This window comes from Morone saxatilis, unplaced genomic scaffold (genome assembly GCF_004916995.1).
Source record: "Morone saxatilis isolate NCDOM2014 unplaced genomic scaffold, NCSU_SB_2.0 Contig22, whole genome shotgun sequence".
In the NCBI taxonomy this organism is placed as follows: domain Eukaryota; kingdom Metazoa; phylum Chordata; class Actinopteri; family Moronidae; genus Morone; species Morone saxatilis.
In genome coordinates, this window is record NW_023339785.1 from 12,847,533 (window position 1) to 12,869,419 (window position 21,887).

The following is a 21,887-nucleotide window of genomic DNA, read 5'->3' on the forward strand; positions in this document are numbered from 1 at the left end:
GGGGAGACCAATGATTTTGGAGGCGTGGTGTGTAATGCGTGTCAGTATGTTCCTATTTGAGGCAGTTAACATGTTGTAGAAGCATGTTATGTAATATGTAATACAGCTAGTGAGGGGACTGAAATGTTGTTTTTATTGCTATCACAACCACAAACATGATCCAGGAAGAGTAAGAGATGGTAAAAAAACTACAGAAAAGCAAAGGTCCAATTTCTGTCACTGTTTTTCTTCCATCAGCTGTGTTCCAGAGTGAGAGACAAAGTGTTAGGAGTGCTGCATCAGACCAGTCGCCAATAACAAAGGCAGCAAGCTGTATACAATCAATAACAGAGACAGACTGAGAGTGAGAGCGAGGAAATTCATGCAGGCCTTAACCTAACCCTCAAAACCTTCTTTGTTGTGAGTTATCCATAGGCCTGGAACCAAAAAGTGAAACCCTGGATTCTTAAGAGATTGCTTCTGAATCTTGATGCATTGATAGTGTTGGATGAGGGACTCCTTCGGCTTTAACTAAAATCCAGGGTGGCTTTAGTGAGGTGGCGGGGGAGTTATGTCGACCAACCACACAGGGCTCCATTCTCGTGCAAATTTCACCCAGCTGAAGTTCCCCTCATTAAGAAACTCTAGCAGCTTACCGTCCTGTAACTAACCTGACCTCTGACTGCCAAGGTGATGCAACAAACAAGACAACTTCCCTGTGGAAATCAATTGAGAATCCAACATACTTTTAACTTTCAGACTCGCCTAACAACACAAAGACATACCTCCACTTGTTGACAGATCTGGATCAGCTTGGCCATTTGATTCTCCAGTTCACTGTTCCTCTTAACCAGGTTTGTCAGGTTGTTCTCCAGGGTTTGCTGTTGGGGCGGAGAAGGAGGAAGGAGCAGGGACAAAGGGCAGAGGAGGAAGACCAGGAACAAGGACACAAAACCAAACATTAGCATATATAACTGCCAGTGTTCATTGACTCAGAAGCACCACCACCGTTACTGTGTATTTAAATTTGAAACACTCAGCTAACCAGACACTAACCAAAATATAAGTGGTTATTTCAGTTTCTTCAAATGCAATTGTGTTTTTTCATTAAACCAAAAATAAAGAAGATATCAATCAATAAAATCTAACATATGTGATGTTACATAATGTCTTTAACGTAACGTTTTTGGTGACGTCTGTGATATGAGTTCCCCGTCATCAACATTCACACTGAAAAGCACAAGGATTGTTCAAGACCTGCAATTGTAAGTTTGTGTCCTAAGCTTTTGGGTCAGCTACAACGCAGAAATGAAACATTGTATGTGTGATACTAAATAAATGGTCACTATTAAGATACTGTATTACTGTTTTGCCTTCTGTTGTTCCATATTGATGCTCTACAGTGTTCATTCTTCCTTTGATCGTGGCCTGAGGGTTCCTTTATGATATATGAAATCCATGCAAAACAAACTACAAATGTAAAACTGCTGTTATTAAGGGACCAGTCATTTAAAATACTTCAGTACATGGGTCCAAATGCTATGAAGGTTTGTGAGAAAGAAAAGGTTGATATAGTCCTGGTAAAAATGATGCAGGATGGAGAGTTTCTATCACAGTGGTCGTGAAACAATGTGCTAAACATCTAAAGTGTATCTATTTTATTATATAAAATCAGAATGAATTCAGCAATAATCAAAAAGGAAAGAGAAAGTCTCATTGACTGTTTAAACCAAAGCACAGCATTGCAAGGTTTTCTGTGTTAAAAGGCTCTTTGTAAAAATTATCTGTAATGAACTTTGACTGTGATCTTAAAATTATTTTTTTAGCTGAATAAAAATCGGGGTTACACAGATATGCCAATACCTTGAAACTAGCATTTGAAACTAAATATACTATTTATTGCTGCTGGAAAGAAAACAAATTCATTCTTTAATCACTATTTGTTGCCTTTTAACTACTACAAAGGCTTTTGTACTGTAGCAGTTTTATTTGGTAATATATTGTCTGTAATATGATAATTTAACTGCCTGACCTCATCATACTTTACTTTAAAGCCACAGAAACAACCATATGTCCCTGAAAAATTAAACCGATGGACCTCCACTGGCAATGTAAATGATCAAACACTCAATTACTATCCCTTAACTGTGACTGTTTGTCAAATGCAAGAAAAAAAAACAGACACACACATAAATAAACTCAGACACATATACACTACAAACGATGAAAATGGAAACAAGCAAATGGCAACCAGAAATAGAACTGCCGTTCAAAGGAAGCAAATCAACGATGGCGGCGACGACGATGGGCATCAAAACAACAACAACAACAACAACAACAACCACAGCTGCAACAAGAACATCAGAACAAAGCAGCAGACAAGCGGCGGGTGTTTGAAGTAGGTCTACTCATGCAAGTGAAAGGGAGGTGGGCTGGACAAGCACCTGGCCACGACTCTGACTGTCTGACTGTACCTCTCTGTCTGTCAGGCAGCCTCCCTGCTTCCCAATATCTCCTCTGCCTGTCGCTCAGCCTGATCCACTGCCTGTTGTCTGTTTGACTTTGCACTCACTTAATTATTTATCTGCCTGCTTATCTCCCTGCCTGCATCCCTTCCTTATCCATCCAGGTGTCTACCTATGTGCCTCTCTGCCACTGTCTGCGTCCAGGCAGCGGGGATTTGGGGGAGGGTAGGGGAGGACGGGTGGGAGGGTTGGTAAAAGGCAGCCAGGGAACTCACCGCAGCGCTTGTCTTTGAAGCCTCCATTACCGCATCTGACACTCTGCCCGGGCTCACCTGATAAGCCTACAAACACACACACACACATACACCCACATAAGTGCACACATAAACACGCACGCACACACACACACACGGACACACAGACAAGCCTGGTCGCACAATTCTGCCACCTAAAGTAACGGAAAAGGAGAACACCCCCCTGATAAAGTTGCCACAAACACTCTTCTTATGGTCCTAAGCAAGGTGTTGAATGCACATGAGACAGTGTGGCTCGCAGTGTCTTTTAATAATTGTTTCCCTGAAACTGGTGCCGGACTTACTGGAACGAGCATTTGGTTGTTGTGTCACAGCGCTGTGTGAGTGTGTTTTTGTATGAGGGAGTTTGGAGTGGAACATCAGTGAGAGGGGACAGATGGGTCATTAATTAGCAAGCTGGAGACGAAGATGATTAATACATCAGAACACAGCTGCGTCCCATGAGACTGCAGTGAAACAAAATCCTCTGTCCTCTACATACATGCATGTGAGTGTGTGTTTCTGCCTGTCTTTGTGTGTGTAGGTGTACCTGCATATATGCATAACCCTTTACACATTAAGCATGCATGCTGTCAAAGACATGCACACGTCTCTGTGTATGTAGATGACATCTGCTAATACTTCCTAGATCCCCTCTAAAAGTGAAGTGACCACACAAAAGTGTCTATTGTGTGTGTGCAGACAGGGTGCAGCCTGACTTGTGTTGACCCTCCTGTGGCTTCAGCCCAACGGGCAGGACGAGTGGCAGAGAGAGAGGGGGAAGCAGAGGAACCGTCAACAACAAACTCATTAAAACACACAACAGACATCAAAGACGTCTAGAACCACTCAGAGATAGAAAGAGGCAGCGGAGAAAAACACGGGTAGAGGGAAGAATGGAGGTAGAAAAGGATGCGATGGGTGGACGAAGGTGCCAGCAAGTGTTGGATGGATGACATGCAGAGGGTGGCAAAATTAAATGTCACACACAAACCAGGATAACAATTTTATAATATGATACGATGGCTTATTCTGTTATTATCAGAGGAGCTTGTTTGGAACTGGAGCTATCAATAGTATATGACACTGAACTGGATTATACGGAGCAGGTTGCACCATTAAAACTTCATGTCCTAACTACTAAAGACTAGTAGCATAGCTGGTAATGTGTAAATCAGTTCCGAAATATCAGCACGTCCAATCTAAAGAAATCTAACTATATAAACAGAGAGTCACTGTAACTTAAATAAATAAATAACCACAATCAATCCTTTGTAAATGAGGTATTTCTAGCTACATATAAATACATAGAGATAGCAATCATATTGCATCATAATCATAATGTTTTGTAATTTGACATACTGATTTCAAATTTTAAAAGAGTGTATTTACCAGCAACCAGCGCTATATTTTCAGAATCTATTGATCCACCTAATTTACTGATATGGAAAGTAGGAATTTAATGTTATATGCATATAGATTGACAGTACAGAGGAGTGAAATAATGGTAGAATAAGAGAAGGGGAAAACAGAGGAAGAACGGAAGGAGGAGAAAATAAAAGCCAAGCAGAAATGAGTGACGAATTGCATTCCAGTTGCTTGAGGCTCATGGTGGGGCTTGCTTGGGTAGGCAAGGTTATTACCATAAGGTAATATCATTCATTCACTGATTCAGCTTTGGACGTGGCATGACATGCGAGTGAACAGAGAGAGAGCGACAGAGATGGAGGGGGTTGATGGGATGGAAATAGGCATGAGTCCCGTGCTGAGAGGGGCAGCTTGGCAGAGTAGCTCCAGTCTGGCCTACCCACTAATTCAGGCTTCTGTCTCTTCTGCGGCTTTCTTTTCCCTTGTTATCTGTCTCTATCTGTCATTCCCTACCTTTCTCTCTTTTTTACAGTACGTCTCCTCTCCCCCTAACCTGACTTTCTTCCCTGTCTCCTCCCTCACTCTGTGTCTCTCTACCTCAGTCCTTATTCTGTCCGTCTCGGCACAGTTACAACTGCAGCTGCTGACAGCCCATCATCTTGGGTTAGATCACCACCCCCTCATATGACTTCATTGTACTGAGGGACTCCTGGGTCTCATTCCTCTATAGATGATCCCATTTCTCTTTGAAACAAAATAAGGACAGCTCCCAAAAAAGGACAGATTTATATTACAGTAGCTACAGAGAGCGGAGAGAGGGATTGTGGGAGAAAGAAAACCGATACCTTTCTTACTGGAGACTTATGATGAGGGTTTACTGAACACACAGTCGACTCAAGTTTGAGACTGCTGTCACAGTTTAATCTCCAGCCATCACTGTTCACAGAGTCTGCAACTGTAGTTCAATTCACACACCTGCTAAGCCATGGAATTACAGAGAATTGCATCACAAAGTACAGAAATAAAAATATTTTAAATGTCCATAAGGTGACAATCTGAATACGTATGTTTCTGAGAAATCTAACAGGCCAATCACTAATGTGTGCAAAAGTGTCTGTGTTGTGCTTCAGTAATAACTATGACAGTAAGTGTGACAAATTGACAGTTGGCAATTTCTGAAATCTTATTACTGTAATCCAATTAGAGCGTAATGGGTTACTCCCTTACCTGAGGCATTGGCTGAGCTCATTGTTGCTTTGCTATAGAAACATTAAAGGACTTTTATCGGAGGTCAAACTCAAGTTCAACAATGTTATCATAAAAAGAGGTCAGAAACAGTAAGAGGGCACAAGTGTTCTCACATATCAAACATTACGATGTGCTTATAGGGGAAAAAAAATATCCACAAGGTTTGAATGCTGCACTGCATCACTGCCTAATTAATGACAATGTCCAGTAGCTGAGTCTCTGGGTCGTTACAACAATGTAACAACAAAAAATCTTAACTGCCACCACAACAAAAATGGAACAGAAAGCCCTGAGGCTAAGTAACCAACTTCAAAGTCTTTTTCTTTTAATTAATTCGGGATCCTCCCCCATGCACAAGAGAAACAACGAGACAGTAAGAATAACAGCAATGAAAGCAAGAGAAAGAGAGAGAGATTAATCTCGAGAAAGAGCAATAGAATAGAACAAGCTCACTTTACAGCTGTTGTTAACAAGAGGCTTTTCAGAGTCTGGACGTGTCAGTAACACAAGCCTTCTGGGAAACTGGGTTTTTGTCTGAGGATAATATTTCATAGGCCATACTGTTGAGGCCAAAGAATTCAAACAGGGAGTCACGCTTGTCTCATAACTCGCTGGCCGGGGCCCAATTAATGAGACCAATAGGGATGTTTAAAACTAGCTAAAATGTTAACACATTTTGTTTGTATCTCACTACCAAAAGCAGTCTATTTCAGCTTTGTCTGCACCAAACTGGATAAAGGCAGGAATGTTCCCCTACTGCCAATATATGGAAACAAACAAATATACAACAATCATTTCAGGCGGTAGCTTTCATAGTGTTCGCTCTGAATGATGCTTACAGATGTTTCAACTCTGAATGAACTGTGACCCTCAAGCTTTAAGCAACTGTGTGAACATTGAAGGGATCTCAAAACAGTTGGGGGTGCAGTGATAAGTGCGTCAGACAGCTAGAAGATGCTTGCTTTCATTTAAAAGTCTTGTGGGGGAATTTAGATAACGCTGTTATGAGAAAGCAGGAGAAGGAAGCAGGGAAGGGTACAGAGAGACATATCTACTGCCATAGTTAACCACTCTTAGGACTCAGCTTTATGAATCCCAATTGCTTTTTTCCCTTAAGGTTTATGCTGTGAAAAAGCCATCTTAAATGGACAGAAATCCAATAGTAATTCAAGTTTTTAGCCACATGAGGGGATTAGGATCGAGAAATTTCTCTGTTGGTTTGAAAGGGAATAATGAATCGTCATGACTACTGAACAGCAGCGAGGAGTTCAGACACAAGCTGGCATTTGATTTTGTTTATAAGACTCTTGGATATCCCATGGGCCTGTGCGTGCTTTTAGCTTACCAATTATTTGTTTGGGTTAGGGACAGGCTGACCCAGGACTACTTTAAAATGAGAACAAAGGACAGAGAGAATAAGAATTAAAAAGAAATGGCAAACACAGAAATACTGTAGATGCTACATGAAGCAACGTCATATTAAAGACCATGTCCCAACCTTGTAGATGCCTTTATTAGACAATTTCATATCAGATTACAGACTGAGGATACTGTGATATTTGAATGTATAGAGATGGGAATTTAATGCTGCGGGTTATGGGAGGGGGTCTGGACTGAGATGAAGTGGGGTTAGTAGAAACCAGCGATATGGTTAAATGGGCTTAAAGGATCTTTCTGTTTCATTTCAATCGGCCTACACTGGATTCTTGTTGGACCAGTGAAATTCAGTTTTATGGATTAATACTAAGAAAGTAAAATAACACATATATGTATGGCTTGGCTGTTATTCATTATAATCAATATCTCTGCTAATCAGACAGCACACCTGTTTTTTGACAGTGATAAACAATTTTTGTTGTTATAAGTAGTAAGTGCATCTTTGCACAAAATTCAATCATTCGCAAACCATAAGTATGCAGTTGTCCAATAAACAAAATTGGTGCTGAGAAATTGAGAGAGAAAAAAGTTCCTTTAATCAAATAAAATCAATTGTTGTTCTCTAAGAAACATCGGTGCTGCAATTGTCACCTCTGTTAACTTTTCTATACGGCACTCTCAGAAATATTGTAATGTTTTGGACAGAATAAAAAAATTAACTGAGAAATTTACATTGACTCAGAATCATTTCCACATATGAGGAGATGGAGGGCATATTCACACTTGATTGTAAAATCTATGTATTTTGTGATCTTGGGAAGAATAGCCATATATTTATATTTCCACTTGTTCTTAAGATCATAGAACAAAAAATAATTTATCTGATACTGAATTCTAAATTTAAATCCAATAACTCATACTGTAAATTCTCTCTTACTGTATATATAGCATATATTAGAAAATATACTTGTATTCTATTAACACATATTTAAGCATACTGTAAATTAACTGATGTCTCATAATTTATGTAGTACTGATTTCAAATACTCTATACCGTATATAGTATTTTCCATGGAAGGGATGAAGGAGAGCGATCGGCCAGAGACTGAAGACTCGACACTCAATTGAAATGAAAAACTAGACCTACAATGTATGTATTACAAAAAAGGTGTGATATTTTAGATAATGTGTATTTGTGGATTGTGATTGAAAATGTAATTTATAACATATATCAACAGCTGTGAGACATGTAATGGAATTTACAGAGAATACATCAAAGTTTAAATTGCAATCATATTGATCCAATAAACATTTTTATCTTTCTCATCTGTCTGAAGCTGTTGCAACTTTTATTTGAGCTCAGTGTCTGTATGAAATTCTCATCTATTCATTGATTTGTGCATTGATTTGGGATTTTGTTTCCATCCCACAGACACATACTAGCTTACAGTATATTATAAGCAGGTATGGGTGGATCTGTAAAATAGTTTCATCATCTGAGTTGGGCGCTGTGCGGCTCATAACAAATTCTTGTTAACCGCGTCCAGCCTTATCCACAGTAGATGATATCATTAGTTTGGTGCTACAAGCTGTGGGCTAGATAAGGAATATTCCTGTCCTCAAGACTCGAGCTGTAGCCAACCACTGTGACTCCTGACTAAAGACATGCTTTGTGCAGATACAGGATACGGCAGAGCTTTGATAGTGTAGCAACAGAGTTCTCAGTAAAACATCAATATTTAAAGTTATTCATAGTGTATACATTTATGTGCAATATGACGGTGGGGAGAAAAAAAAGACTACAGGTCTGCAACTAACCTAAATCAGCTATGGAAAAGTTGTCTATGTAAATGAGTTTCTGTTAATCTGTGACTGAAATCTGAGGCACCCAGCTTGTAGCTCCATAAAGGGCCTAGATTGCAAGATAAAAGTAAAGTGGACACAGTCACAAACAACTGCTCATGATGCACCTTGCATATCTGGGTCTGATTTGTTGCTTGGTAATCCTTACCCACATATAACTCTCCAAACAATGACAATGTTGAATCAAATCAAGATATTTGCTGTAGAGGTACAATGCAGCAGGCCTGAGCTGAGCAGATAACAACCACACTGTATCTGTATCCATATTTAAAGGCCACACCCCCTGATAACATCTGGACTCACAATGACACAGATGTGAACAAAACACACAAAGAAGAAGAAACACAGGCAGAAGAGGCCTGCAGTCCCACTGGTTCCAGTCATTGTGACAAGCTAAAAGGCTTTAACAAGTCCCAGCGCTTCCTGCGTATTGAACACAGAAATTGATATTGATTCATTTTTCTAACGGTAGGGTAAAAAAAATAAGATACAATGAATAAGTGAAGATCCCAAAATGTTGGAGAATTCCTTTAAGGGCTTAAACAGGGTTTCACATTGGCACTGAGTATAGGCAAGGAGGCTGCCCTCTAACTATTTAATGCAGGTTAAATCTCTTGAGTCAATGAGCATCTCTGCTGAAGTATCTTCCTCTGTGAAGCTGGAAGAGTGAATATCTTATGGCGATATTCTTTTAATACATAAGCCATGTATAGTAGATATTTTTGAAATTCAATATTTAGAGTGGGAAAAGATGCCGTGTGTGACAGTAAGGACACAGCCCAGCTCGTTAGGCAGGATTTCCATGGCTTGTTACTAACCACCTGTCCTCTACGTTCACCTCCCACGGCACCAGCTCCAAGTGGCAGCCTGCAGCATGATGGGCTTCAGTGTCCTCTCCTCCTCTGTGATTGGTTTCCCTTGCAAATGGATTTTTTACTCACAAATTAATTTGGCCAAAATGCTTGCTTAGCTCCTGCATGGAAAAACCAGACGAGGTACAGAAAGAAACACTGAGAGAGAGAAAGAGTACCTAATAGCAAGAGAGAGCCACACAGACAGACAAGGCAGAGCACAGCCACATTTCACTGGCTGTAATACAATTATCTAGCTGCCGGCTCGTTGGTATATTCATATGACACGGTTATTCATTTTGCCTTATTTTCTAAAATGCAATAACAGAAAGAGCAGTGTGTTGGGTCTGAGTCATTCCGACTGATGGGAACCCAGAGGCCGTTGCTTAGCTCTATGTTTCTAAAACCCCCTGACTCACTGCTACAATGAAAAATGTTCAGAAAAATACCAACATCTTTTCAACAGTACTGCTATGCATTTCTACCAATTATGTCACCGGAAGATTGGATATTTCAAGTAGAGTGGACACACATGACTTGACTTTATGCTTTCATTTAGTTCAGTCAAAGATCATTGCAGCCACTTTTTTAAACCTTTTGTCTATACTGAGTGTTTCTCAAATGGACAAAACAGAGCCTGCTCATTAGTAAACAGTATTAGAAATATTACCCACCACCAAAATTAAACTAAACTGTGTGATTAGTCGAAAAGGGAATTTTTTTTATATTCCAATAGAAGTTCGGACCTGCAAAGCCAGGTCAGTCGCAACACCCGCAGGAGGTCACTGGGACGTGCTGTGTATACCCTCATAAATATAACAGCATAATGAGGAGAACCGCAGCTGACACTCTGAGACAAGCGGCTGCTGGAGATCATGTTTGCCAAAGGAGAAAAATAGGAGGCTACCGGATTGGCTAACTGGGTGCCGAGACTGCAGAAAATCCCAAGATGGAAGTATGAAAGTTTTGTATGTTTTGTGTTTGTAAATAATGCGGGTGCGTGCACAAGCATACAACAACCTCATGTTGGTTTTCACTCACTGGAGCCAGAGATTTCAGAGGCAATTTCATATGAGCTTTGCAACTCTACATTGGCTGCATGAATCTCACACTGACATCTTTTACTTTAATAACTACAACCGGGGCGTGCTTCTGATTAAATACTATAATCCTATTTGATTTCAACCGCACCCAGCGTTGTGCAAAAAAAGTTACCACAGAAGTGAGATAAGCACAGCCGTCAGTGGTGCCTGGTTAGCTGAGCCCAAAAGAAAAAGCTTTGCTGAAACCTAGGTGTTCTCACTAAACCCCACTTAAGCCGTTGCAGAAAGCAGCAAGGCATGCACCCAATGTGAGGAAGAGAGAAAGCGTTGTGGAGACGTCAAAGGAGTCACATTTGTGTAGAGGCAACAAATATCGACTGAGGGCATGTCTCGTTATGGAGCTGAAACAAATCTGTGGCAAAGGTTAAAAACTGCGACCTGATAGAGGCACAGTGTTGATTCGTACACTCAACAGGATTTACTATTGAACATAAGTTTACAACCACCCTCTCTTAGTTGTCAATTTGATGCTGGATAGATGTTGAAATGATGCTACAAACAATATTTGAGACATTTTGGGAAATCAGAAGGAAACATATAAAAGCTGTTTTAACATTTTTCACAAGCTGTATTTTGTGTCACCTTGGGTTAACATCTTGTTTGGCAATATTTTTTGCTGTATCTCTTTAGATTTTATCTTCAAGGAAAATATGAAGTTATTCAAAGCCTTCGGGAAAGACTGATAGAGAACATTTTGCATTTTATTCCCTTAAGATACTGAATTTCAGAGCCGTGTACTGTTTCCCTGTGAAAACGCAATGAAAAACTGAGATGACAGTTGTGAGGTTTTCATCACGGCCGCACAGCTCTGAGAGTCCTTGACGGTGTTTTGCCATATCACTTGAGGCAAAGTGACACACCAGATCATCTCACTTCCGACACATGGGCCGCAGCACATTTGCGCTTGTGGAAAATTCATGTGCACTTTGCAACACTGGACATGCAGGACTTTCTGGTCGAGTTGGTACATGCTCCTCATACCCACTTTCCCCTCAGAGAGAAAGATGCCTGGAAGAGGCAACTGATTCAGGCATAAGATGTGATTTTCTAGGAATTGTGTCACTATCATCTTCATTATAATCACTCTTTTCTTCTATGTACTCACTGTAATCTCTCTTCCTGTGCATCTGGGTGCATGCATCAACATATACACTGTGACTGTCATCTCCTGTCTCTGTTGCAATGTTTCCTCCTCTATATTGCCATTTAATTAGAGTAAACTCGACTTGTTATTGCTCTTTTGAGACTCATTTCTTTTAAGCATATCCTATAATCCTCTAAAACATTTGATGCTGATAATGAACTAAATTAGCCTGTCTGAAAACATATAACAAAGCATAAAGTAAGAGAGCTCAAAAACACATAAATTCCACAGTACAGCTAATTCAATTTCTACAGACATATTGCTGTTTAAAGCAATAGTCTGACATTGTCAGGAAATACGATTATTCACTCTCTCGCAGAGAGTTAGATTAGAATATCAATACCCCTTTCACGTCTGTACAATAAATATGACGCTAGAGCCAGGAGCCAGTATGCATAGACTGGAAGCAAGAGGAAATATCTAACCAAGCTCTGTACAATTATAATCAAATTTGCCTATAAGCATCCATTAAACTCACGAAACAACACATTACATCTTTAATACGTACAAAACCCAAAGAGTAAATAACAACAATTTGCTGTTTTATTAGCTATTCAGTGCCAGATTATTGGATGTCATTTCTACACTTTGGTTTTTGCACCGATTAAACACACTAAATATTAATTAACATGCTTTAGAGGTGGTAGTAAGTGGATTTTGTTACCTTTGGACACGGCTAAGGTAGCTGTTTTCCTATTTCAGATATTATGCTAAGCTACCCTAACTGGCTGCTTGCTCCAGATAGCGAGAGTGGTATTGATCTTCTCATTTAACTCTCAGTGAGAAAGCGAATACTACGGTGGCCGCGAAATGTGCAAGAAAATGCAAACAGCTGTATCTAGAGCCAGTGTTCAGTTTGTCCGTAGAAACATGCCAGTAAAACAAGCCTTCATGGAGAACTGCAGCGTCTGTACATACAAAATGTCATTCTTAGGTAACAAAAACACAATAATTCAGCATTATTACACTTGAAATTTGGGTCAAGTAAAAACCTAAAAGCAGAAGGGACACGGTTATTTTCTCTTAACTCATAACTTCATAAAGTACCATACATCTACTAAAATGACAAAAAAAAGTTCACCTATTTACTATTTCCTGTTGAATTGACTGTGTTGACAGCTGGAGCCTCACCTGTGGGTTTGCTGGAGGCAGGTTGGGTAGAAACGAGCGCTTGTCATTTAAACCTTGAGCGATCATGAGTGAATCACCCTGAATGTCGACATCATGGAATCTCAGCAGCTTCTCTTTCCCTTTCCCGCCTCCACTATTTGCTTCTGCTTCCCTGCCATTTCTGATCTCTCACTCCCGCTCCTCTACAATGTCAGCTGTCGCCCTCTCCTCCTTTCTTCCTCAACCCTGACCTTCATCTTCTTGTCCTCTGCTCCTTCGTTCTGCCTTTTTTAACTGTATAAACTAAATAACTGTGACAATAAGGGTACTGTCTCCAAGACTTAATGCTATCTCCACTTGTCGGTTGGAATTTAACATGTTGTATTGGGACAGTTGCCTAAAGATACAGAGCAGACACAACAGAACAGCTTCGGCTACCATTGCCAATAGAAGCCCAGCTGGAAATGACATGTTTTATCTGATCTTTAATAATTTAAGTTCAACAAATGAATCTCCTCTCTCTTGGGACTCTTTTTGTCATCCCGATGCCTGATGCTGCTGTACACGTCATCTTTCTAAACTTTCAGCTACATAACAGCAACAATAATCTGATGTGATTGACACTTTCCAGGCTAAAAGCTTTACACTTGTCAGCTTCTAGTAAAACCTCCAGAGAAGTTCATTTGAGCTCATGGACTATAGAAACGGGGGTTGGTTCTGTGAGAGTGCGATAAGGTTATGAGCAACACAGTTAGTCGACTTCTTTTGGGGTCATGCAAGCATGAGACTGGTGCTACCAGCAGGAAGGTAAAACACACTTAAAAACACACATAGGAGAGCCCATGTCATGATGCGTATCAAAATTGAACTTGACGTGCTGTCGCCAACTGAAAGGGATCTTAACGCAAAAGAATGTATCATTACTGACTCATGAAAGGAGGCATAGAAGGCGTAAAGCAACTGCTTCTACTGCAGTCTCAAATTTAGCTTCGCAGAAAAAAACTTCCTCTCTAAGACTTTTGCATATCTCGACAGATCTCAGCATGGTTTTAACTCAATCTGCCACAAATATACTTCCCAATTTCCTTGCCTTTCAGATTAAAAACCTTGCTTTTGCGCAAACCAGATTTTTTCAGTAGTTGTACTTTGATAGCCATGTAACTTATTGAATGGGTTCCATGAGCTCTGTACTTCGGGAATAATAATGTTTGAAATGTATTTGCAGTACATAAAGGGCAAGTGGAAAAAAACAGCAGAACTGGAGTTATAAAGGGAAACAGCAGCTTTGTGTTTGCTGCTGTTTCAGCCGTATTGAATGTGATAGTAGATAATGCCATACAGAGACCCGTATGAGAGGAACAGTGAGATTTCCACCCTTAAGCATTTTTTTCTTCCCCACCCCAGTGTGACCTCCTACTGGGCCCTGCAGGCATTCAGATGTAGAACAGAAAAAGAGCCAGATTTTCATCTGCCCAGGTTGCATCAGGCAACATGCACACAACAAATCAGCCAAAATTACACACACTTATACACAAAACACACAATAAATAACAAGAAAACACTCCCCTTTCCTCCTCCCTTTCACACACGGTGGCAGTGGTCAGTGACAAGACAGAGTGTCTCTATTAGTATCAAAGTGTCTCTGTCCACCCTAACAGATGGTTTTGCTTCCTCCAAGGTGGGAGAAGTGATTTACTCTATCTCAACTGTACTTTGCCTTATCTAATTGGACCGACCGTGCCCAGGAAGCGGGCCAGTAAATCATGTCACTATCATGTATTTATAGATCAGGTCATGTAACACTAGTGCTACATAACATCTATATATGACACCTGTTATTGTGCCAGCTGCTGGCAGGATGCCCAAAAAATGACACAGACACTGCAGTCAGGGGAGTATGAGCAGAAAAAGTGGAAGCGGGCAAATGTGAGCAAGTAAAATTGTGACTATCATTGTACAGATAAATATGACATCCTCAGACGTATTGCTTTGACTACCATTGTGACAGCGCTACGGATTCACATGCTGATACTGCTTACAGAAATGAAAAATCTTAAGGGAAGACAGCCCAAGTGCAAAGTCACATAACCCTCAGGCTCAGCTAGCTTACTGACACCAGAGTTATGGTGTAAGGAACCACTCTGGACAGTGGTCTCTGCGATGGTAACAGGGCTCGCCGCAAATAGGAAAGACACATTCCCCGCGTTCCTGCGATTCTAGATTCTACGTGGTTGGCTTTCTGGCGTCAATATCTGGAACAGACATTCCTACAATGTACGACTCCCCGGGGAGATGAACTTCCTCTGCGCAACCTGAGCTAAACAGAAACTTCGAGGAATGTTCTTGCAGGTCAGTGATTGTTAGATTTGGGAAGATGAAGTTCAGTATACACAGAGTAAAAACTAATTTCTGGTGTGAATGCAAACTAAAAAGGTCTGAGGTTTTAATTTGGGGTTTGGCTTATACACAACAATGCTATGCAAACAGAAATCAGAAGCCACCTGCAGATCTGAACATTGCACAACATTATATTTTCTCTCTCATTTATCCTCTCTGAGGTTGGTAGTAGTAGTTTAGGACAATGAATGCAATAAAGAAAAGTTATTGCATTAGTGTGATGGCTTTTAGGAGCACTGCTGGCTGTAGTATTCCAAAGGGAAATCTCTAAAGAAAGTGTACAGAGCTTCCTGGAAAACACCCAGTTCTATCAAACACAGACGCAGCTTGTGTATGTTTCTGTTTGTGTGTGAGTGTGTATATACTGTGTGAATGGATTTTTCACTTTAAGCTTTAAGCAGCTATTTAAGCTGACAGGTCATTTCAGGAAACAGGAAAAGGCCATTTTCGAAGCGTTATCTGTGTCTCTGGTGTGTGTACGTGTGTGTTTGTGACTATCTAATGCATGTGAAAATAACATGAAGAAGTCATATTTATGCCATGGATTCTATATGGATATATGGATAGTGCCTCCATGTTTGCACTGCATGCATGATCTCAGATGTACACGTGGCTGTGTGTGTTTCTCTGTGGAGCTTTAGTGGACAGGGTGCTGGCTGCTGCTGTCACCACCATGCTGGCCGGAGAGGATAGGTGATGTGTCCCTTTTTAGAAGCCATAAAAGAAGCCCTGCATGCTATTAAGCATGCATCGGCGCACGCCTTTCTCAACGGCTTTAAGAGGGGGACATCGAAGCACAGCAACGTTAACCTGTGTTCTCAATCTCTCTGTCACATGAAATGGACAAGCTCCCAGGTAACTCAAGTTTGCAATGTCAATTCACGGTCATAGTCCTGCTGCTCCTCTCCTTTCAGCTCTTCAGGGAAAATCCTGTCCAAAATCTTGTCGGTTTACAAGAAATAACTTCTCTGACTAAAAATCCAACTCTGTCTGAGTGCTGGGTTTCTGGTGCCCCTTATAGGAGACACAGGTTCACTTGTGGCCAAGAGTTCATGCTGTGGAGAAATACAGCAGAGAGCATGCTGAACAAAGAGGGAGCAGAGACTTTTTTAAATATATAACTCCAAACAAATCCATTTTGTATTTTGTGCTAAAAAACAATGGTTGCATTTTATAGGCAGATTGACTTTTTATTTTCTGGTTCAGCACCAATTATAGATATTTTTGGAACATAATAATCACGGTAGATGAGTAATTAGAACTGGAAAATGAACTTTCCAACTTTTCTCCTGTTTCTTAAATTAATTGTTAATGATATGAGAAATACAAATATAGAATATAGAAATATATTCAAAACTTTCATTTACACTTCCACATGCTATCAGAGCATCAACAATGCAAAAGCGTTAACTAAGACATATACCTAAAAGTGTCCAATACAATATGTTGCAGGGATTATATCTGCCTGTGTCTTTATATGCAGCACTCTGTCAGTGTCACTGTGTTAGATAATGGTGCTCACTGTTGTGTGAGTATGTTCTGAAAGTGAATGTGCATGTTTCAGGAAGCAAGAGATTCATGGGAATGGAATGCACTGAAGAACATTTTTGTCCAAGGCAGCTGTGAGATGGTTGAGAAGAGTGTGGGAGACTGAAATTCTTCTTCGTAGCCAAAATAACAGACACATACCTAAAAATCAATTTATGTTTTGTTTTCCCCTCAAGATGACCAAAGGACTTGATTCTCTTACTCATTTGGACAATGATGATGAAAAAAAACCATTATATAAGACAGATATGTTACAATACACAGATAGGATAATGCAAATGTGTATCCTCAAAACTTCAATAAATTTTACATTTCCAAACATCTAAAACATTCTTGCATATTGCTTAAACTAAACAATCCCCACGTGATCTTTAAATTTTACAACCCTATTGTAACTAACTGTAAATTGACCACTTTCTCCACCATTACTCCCTTTTCAGCTTTTCATCCATTTGTCTGCTGCTGTTACACGGCTGGAAATCAAATTATGAAATAATGACTAACCATAGAGAGATCTAGACATAACAATAACAACAGTTTGGGCTTTTTAATAGGAATTAATCTGTTTACCTGTCATTCCTTTTTGATCCACTCTTGAACTTGAACTTGAAGTAAGCCTCCTGATTCCTGACTGACTGGCCTTCACAGTGAAGTCATTTTTTTGCTGTTACTGAAATGGGATGCTTAAGCTGGTTGAAATCAGTTGTCTTGTGGAAGTTGAAGAACTGCAGTTTGAGTGACATAAAAGCCAAAGTTGGGAAACACAATTTATGAGATGATGTTTACCAAGTGTGACTTTAAGCAGATAGGCAAGATAGGTTTCTCGCTAACTTCAGCAGCTGTGTGTATTATGGCCTACATCCAGTTTTGGTCATTTGCTGCTCTTAACACCCACTATCATTGAATTCTTTAGCTCGGAGTCGAAAGGGAAATAATGCGTTTTACATTACAAGCTCTTGCAACAGTGAAGCTGCTAAAAAGGAAACCAACTATCTTGGAGCCAAAACTGAAAAGCACTTTATAATGATAATTTACAATAGGAAGTGACTATCACCACACAAGTGAAATGGCATATTTCTGTGTCCAGGTTTTTCAAAGAACAGTTATCAGCCACAGTTTAGTACAGTCAGTACCTACACTGAATTGAAAACGCCTCATAAGAAACCAAGAAAATTTAATCTGACACATGAACGGGGCAAAAGAGCTAAATGGGCGCTTTTAAGATTCAACGCTTCAGGCCCAGTGGCCCATTTCGTCAATTAAGCACTGATATATTACCACCTTATAAAGTTCTTATGGCAATCATGTTAGCAAACTGTTTCCCATTTACATATCCAGTCGACACAGAACAACATTAGCATTCATTTTGAATCCTTTCAGCTCTGTTTTTGTCTTCAACAACTCCTGAAGGAAATATTTGGCTTCACCAGCCACTAAATGCTCCACTATGTTTATCAGCTTGTCACTAACTTTGCATGTCTGCTGATGCTGGGTGAGTAGTGTACAGTGAGTTGTTTTCGCTAAATACAGCTGCCTTTTATGGACAACAATAGTGATGAGAGGTGTGAGAGTGAACCAAAACAAGTCAGGGGCCGTAAAACCAAAACAATGAGCTGTAAGCATTCTATAGAGCTGAGGGGAACTGCACAGTCAGGTGTTAACTGTAACACTATATAGGTGACACCTGTTACATTATACAGTGGTGTGAAAAAGTGNNTACATAGTAATTCTATCCATTGTTGATATAAAAATATTTAATGAAGCAGCTTTAAAGGTACACTTTAAAAGTCATGAAGTACATATTAAATTTCAGAACTTAAAATAATAATTATTATATATTTATTTTATCAATATGACTCAGTGGTTATAGGCTGACTATCCAATAGAACTGCTTGAAATTCTGTCTTCCACATTTAGATAATACAGATGATTCAATGCTCAAAACTGTTATCAAATAAACTATTTACTATTATTTTTCCCTGGGTGCAGCTCAGAGAATACTAACCACTGGGCTATTTTAAGTTTGGGAATGAATCAGAGGTCCCTGTTGTCCTCAGGCCAGTGAAGACGTGCTGTTCATCTCACACTGGTGTCATTAGTTCAAACTAAGTATCTTCCCAGTGGCGACACACTGTTCCTGCCTGGCAGCCTCACAACAGGACGCAGAATTCATCACGGACACAGCACACACAAAAAGGAAGCTTGTGCACGGACACCTAAACATACTACAAAGGAGAAAATAGACAGTCACTGTGCCTTCAGCTGTTGTGTGTATACATGCGCGTGCACACAAACACATACTTCTGTGTGTATGTGTGTGCATGGATCAAGAAATTCAGAAGTTGGATGCTGACTGACATTCCAGGCTCAGTATAAATATTCCTGTTAGGCTTCATTGTCTTGTCCACTGCCTCTGAGCCACAAACAAAATCGCCCCTGGAAGACTCAGGCAACGGTGATTTATCCTTTTGACGAAAAAATCTCGTGTGATTAAAATTCGTGGATTTTATTGAGCCTCTACAATTTTCACAAATCCCCAAGAGACACTTAAATGTAATTTCTAAATCAAGCCTCATAGTAATGTTCATAGACTGCATGTATCATCAGTTTCCTCAAACAGAGTCCCTCCCTTCCCCTCATATAAATGTGATCTGTGCCATGGGTTGCTGCAGATTAATACTAGGAAGTGCTTACTCATCGGATATTGCAGGCACTAATGTGGCACTATATGAAAGGTTGGAATCAAAATGCTTGGATGACAGTGGAAAATAACATCAGCAAAGCAAGATGAGTTTCCACTGTTGATTAATGTTTAAATCCTCTTACAATGTGGTGTGTAGCTGCCAGCCATCTCACTAAAATACATAAATAGTAATGAGTTTATGATCTGCTATACATTATGACACGCCATGTTGTATATACAGAAATACAGCTACTGTAAGAAAATAAAGAAAGAACTCAGTGGCACACATAAATGCATTGTAAGTATACATTCATATGTTTGTAGACACCAAAGAGATCCAAAACTTGTATTTATCAGCTGCTTAGTTGAAATGAAATTTTTTTTCCACGAGTGTCAAAAGTGTCAGAGGCTCATCAAAGATTGGCTATGCTGGCTTCTTACAGATTTAAGCTAAAACACACACAGCACACGGCTTCAAGTTCCTGAATTCCAGTTTAAAGTCTTCTAAAATGGCAAAAAAACAGATGAAAAAGAAAGACAAGGTTCAACCCGCTTGGATTTAGAAGGCAGATATTGGGATAAAGGAGGATTAGGGGCCAAAATATTTTGTGCTAATATTCAGTGTTTTTGAAGTTGACCATTCTTAAGTAAAAAAAAATCCACACAGCGTTTGGCCAGAAGTTTTATCATTATTCAGGTATTATCAGAATTATTTAAGGCTTTCAGACTAAGCATATACATTTCATAGTAGGAAAGACCGTGGGATAAAATGGACCTGTGGAGGTCCAGTGTGTAGGATTTAGTTGCATCTAGCAGCGTAATTGCAGATTGCAATTACCTAGCTTCACCCTCCTTTTCCAAGAATGAATGAATGCCTAAACTGAGAATAACAAGGATCCAGCTACTTAAGTGAGCCCTGCTCTCATTTTATGGAATACATTGAGGCAATGTGACAGATAATGGATAAATGGGAAAGAATACATTTGTACATTGCTATCCAACATATACACAAAACTCAGAGATGAGTAATATTGGTTATACAGTGTCTCTATTTCTGCATTGCATTGTATTACCGCGGACACCAAAGCTCTTAAAAGCTTTCCATTTTCTTTTATGCATAAATTGTGCATATGCATGATGCAGAGGCTGGGAGTGATTTGATAAGCTCTTTTTTTCATGACCTACTAAATTTTATGATGGGCTGGCGTGACATATTTTCTCAACACATGCATGATGCATTGACAAGGAGAGTATACGCACTCGCTCATGCACACATACTCATACTCATGCATACCTTCTGATAGGCATGTACGCCGCACGTGGAAAGACAAGTGGCACACAGAGACGCGCACAGACACTAAAAGCTTTCTACATCCTTGGTGGTTCCGTCAGCATGACTAAGTGTGCTCCATCTCACACTGTTCTCTAGATAGAGCCATGATTTCCCCTGGCATCACACACTCAGCTCCCAATCACTCCACACATGTCAGACCTAATCGCATCTTCTTCGACACACATGCACACCCACATGTGTTTGCAGCCACACACAAACACACACCTGTAAATACTGCACACGGGCACACATATTTGAAGGCAATCATATACCCTCCTACACATAAACACACTGGAGGGCTGAGTCTCACCAGCAATATGCTGCTGCAGTGTATATGGGTTTGTGGGCGACCGCGGGCGGAGAGGAGTGGTGTTACCTAAAAACAAGACAGACTGGCCAGGGGCCAAATGTGGAAGAGGGAGGAGAGAGAAAAACAGAATGACAGAAAGCAGGTGGAAAGGATGATGTCTGTGTGCCTGCATGCAAAACAGAGAAAGTGAGAGATATATAGTGACAGAGAGGGCGGACAGTGGGAGTCTGTGTATGAGGGGAAAGGAATGAAAAAATTGTAAGCGTATGAGACAGAAAGAGTCTGGAGTGCATACAAACTTGGTTGAGTACTTGACATTTCAGCCTTTTAATTTCCTCTTAAAATCATTACTGTCAGTGTTTGGCATAGAATCAGATTAGGTGAGCTGAACTCTATTTTGTGTATCTGCCTGCATGAAAAGAGAGTCAGAAAGTAAGTGAGTTGGTGGGTGTGGATGTGATTAAATGCACATGAATTTGTGTTTCCGTGTGCACACGCACAAGCTCGTCTTTGGATTTAGCAGAGCAAATGGGTGTAAATACGGCAGGAGTGGAATCAGCAGCAGGAGCAGACGTGATGCACACATCGCACAAAGAAGAGTTAGACAGTGCCTTAAGGCAATTAGATGGGGGAAAAGTAGGAAATATGAGGGGTGAGAGGAGTGAGGGGGGTGAAGGAAGAAAACGGTGGGGATAATGGGAAAGAAGCAGGGCTGGAGGGACTGAAGGAAATAGAAGGTGGGGGGAGAGTTAGAGAGCAAAAAGGCATAGAGGAGAGGGGGGGGGGTGTCAGTATGCTATGAATTGCCTCTTCCA

At 40.3% G+C, this 21,887-nt stretch overlaps 1 protein-coding gene across 1 annotated transcript in view; it reads right to left on the minus strand.

Moving 5' to 3' along the window:
- Nucleotides 1-21,887, minus strand: part of mid2 (midline 2) — an 88,829-nt gene that overhangs the window by 41,899 nt on the left and 25,043 nt on the right. Inside the window, exon 3 of the mRNA XM_035668966.1 lies at nucleotides 765-860. Within this exon, the coding sequence (XP_035524859.1) occupies nucleotides 765-860 (96 nt within the window). The remainder of the gene's footprint in view (nucleotides 1-764; nucleotides 861-21,887) is intronic.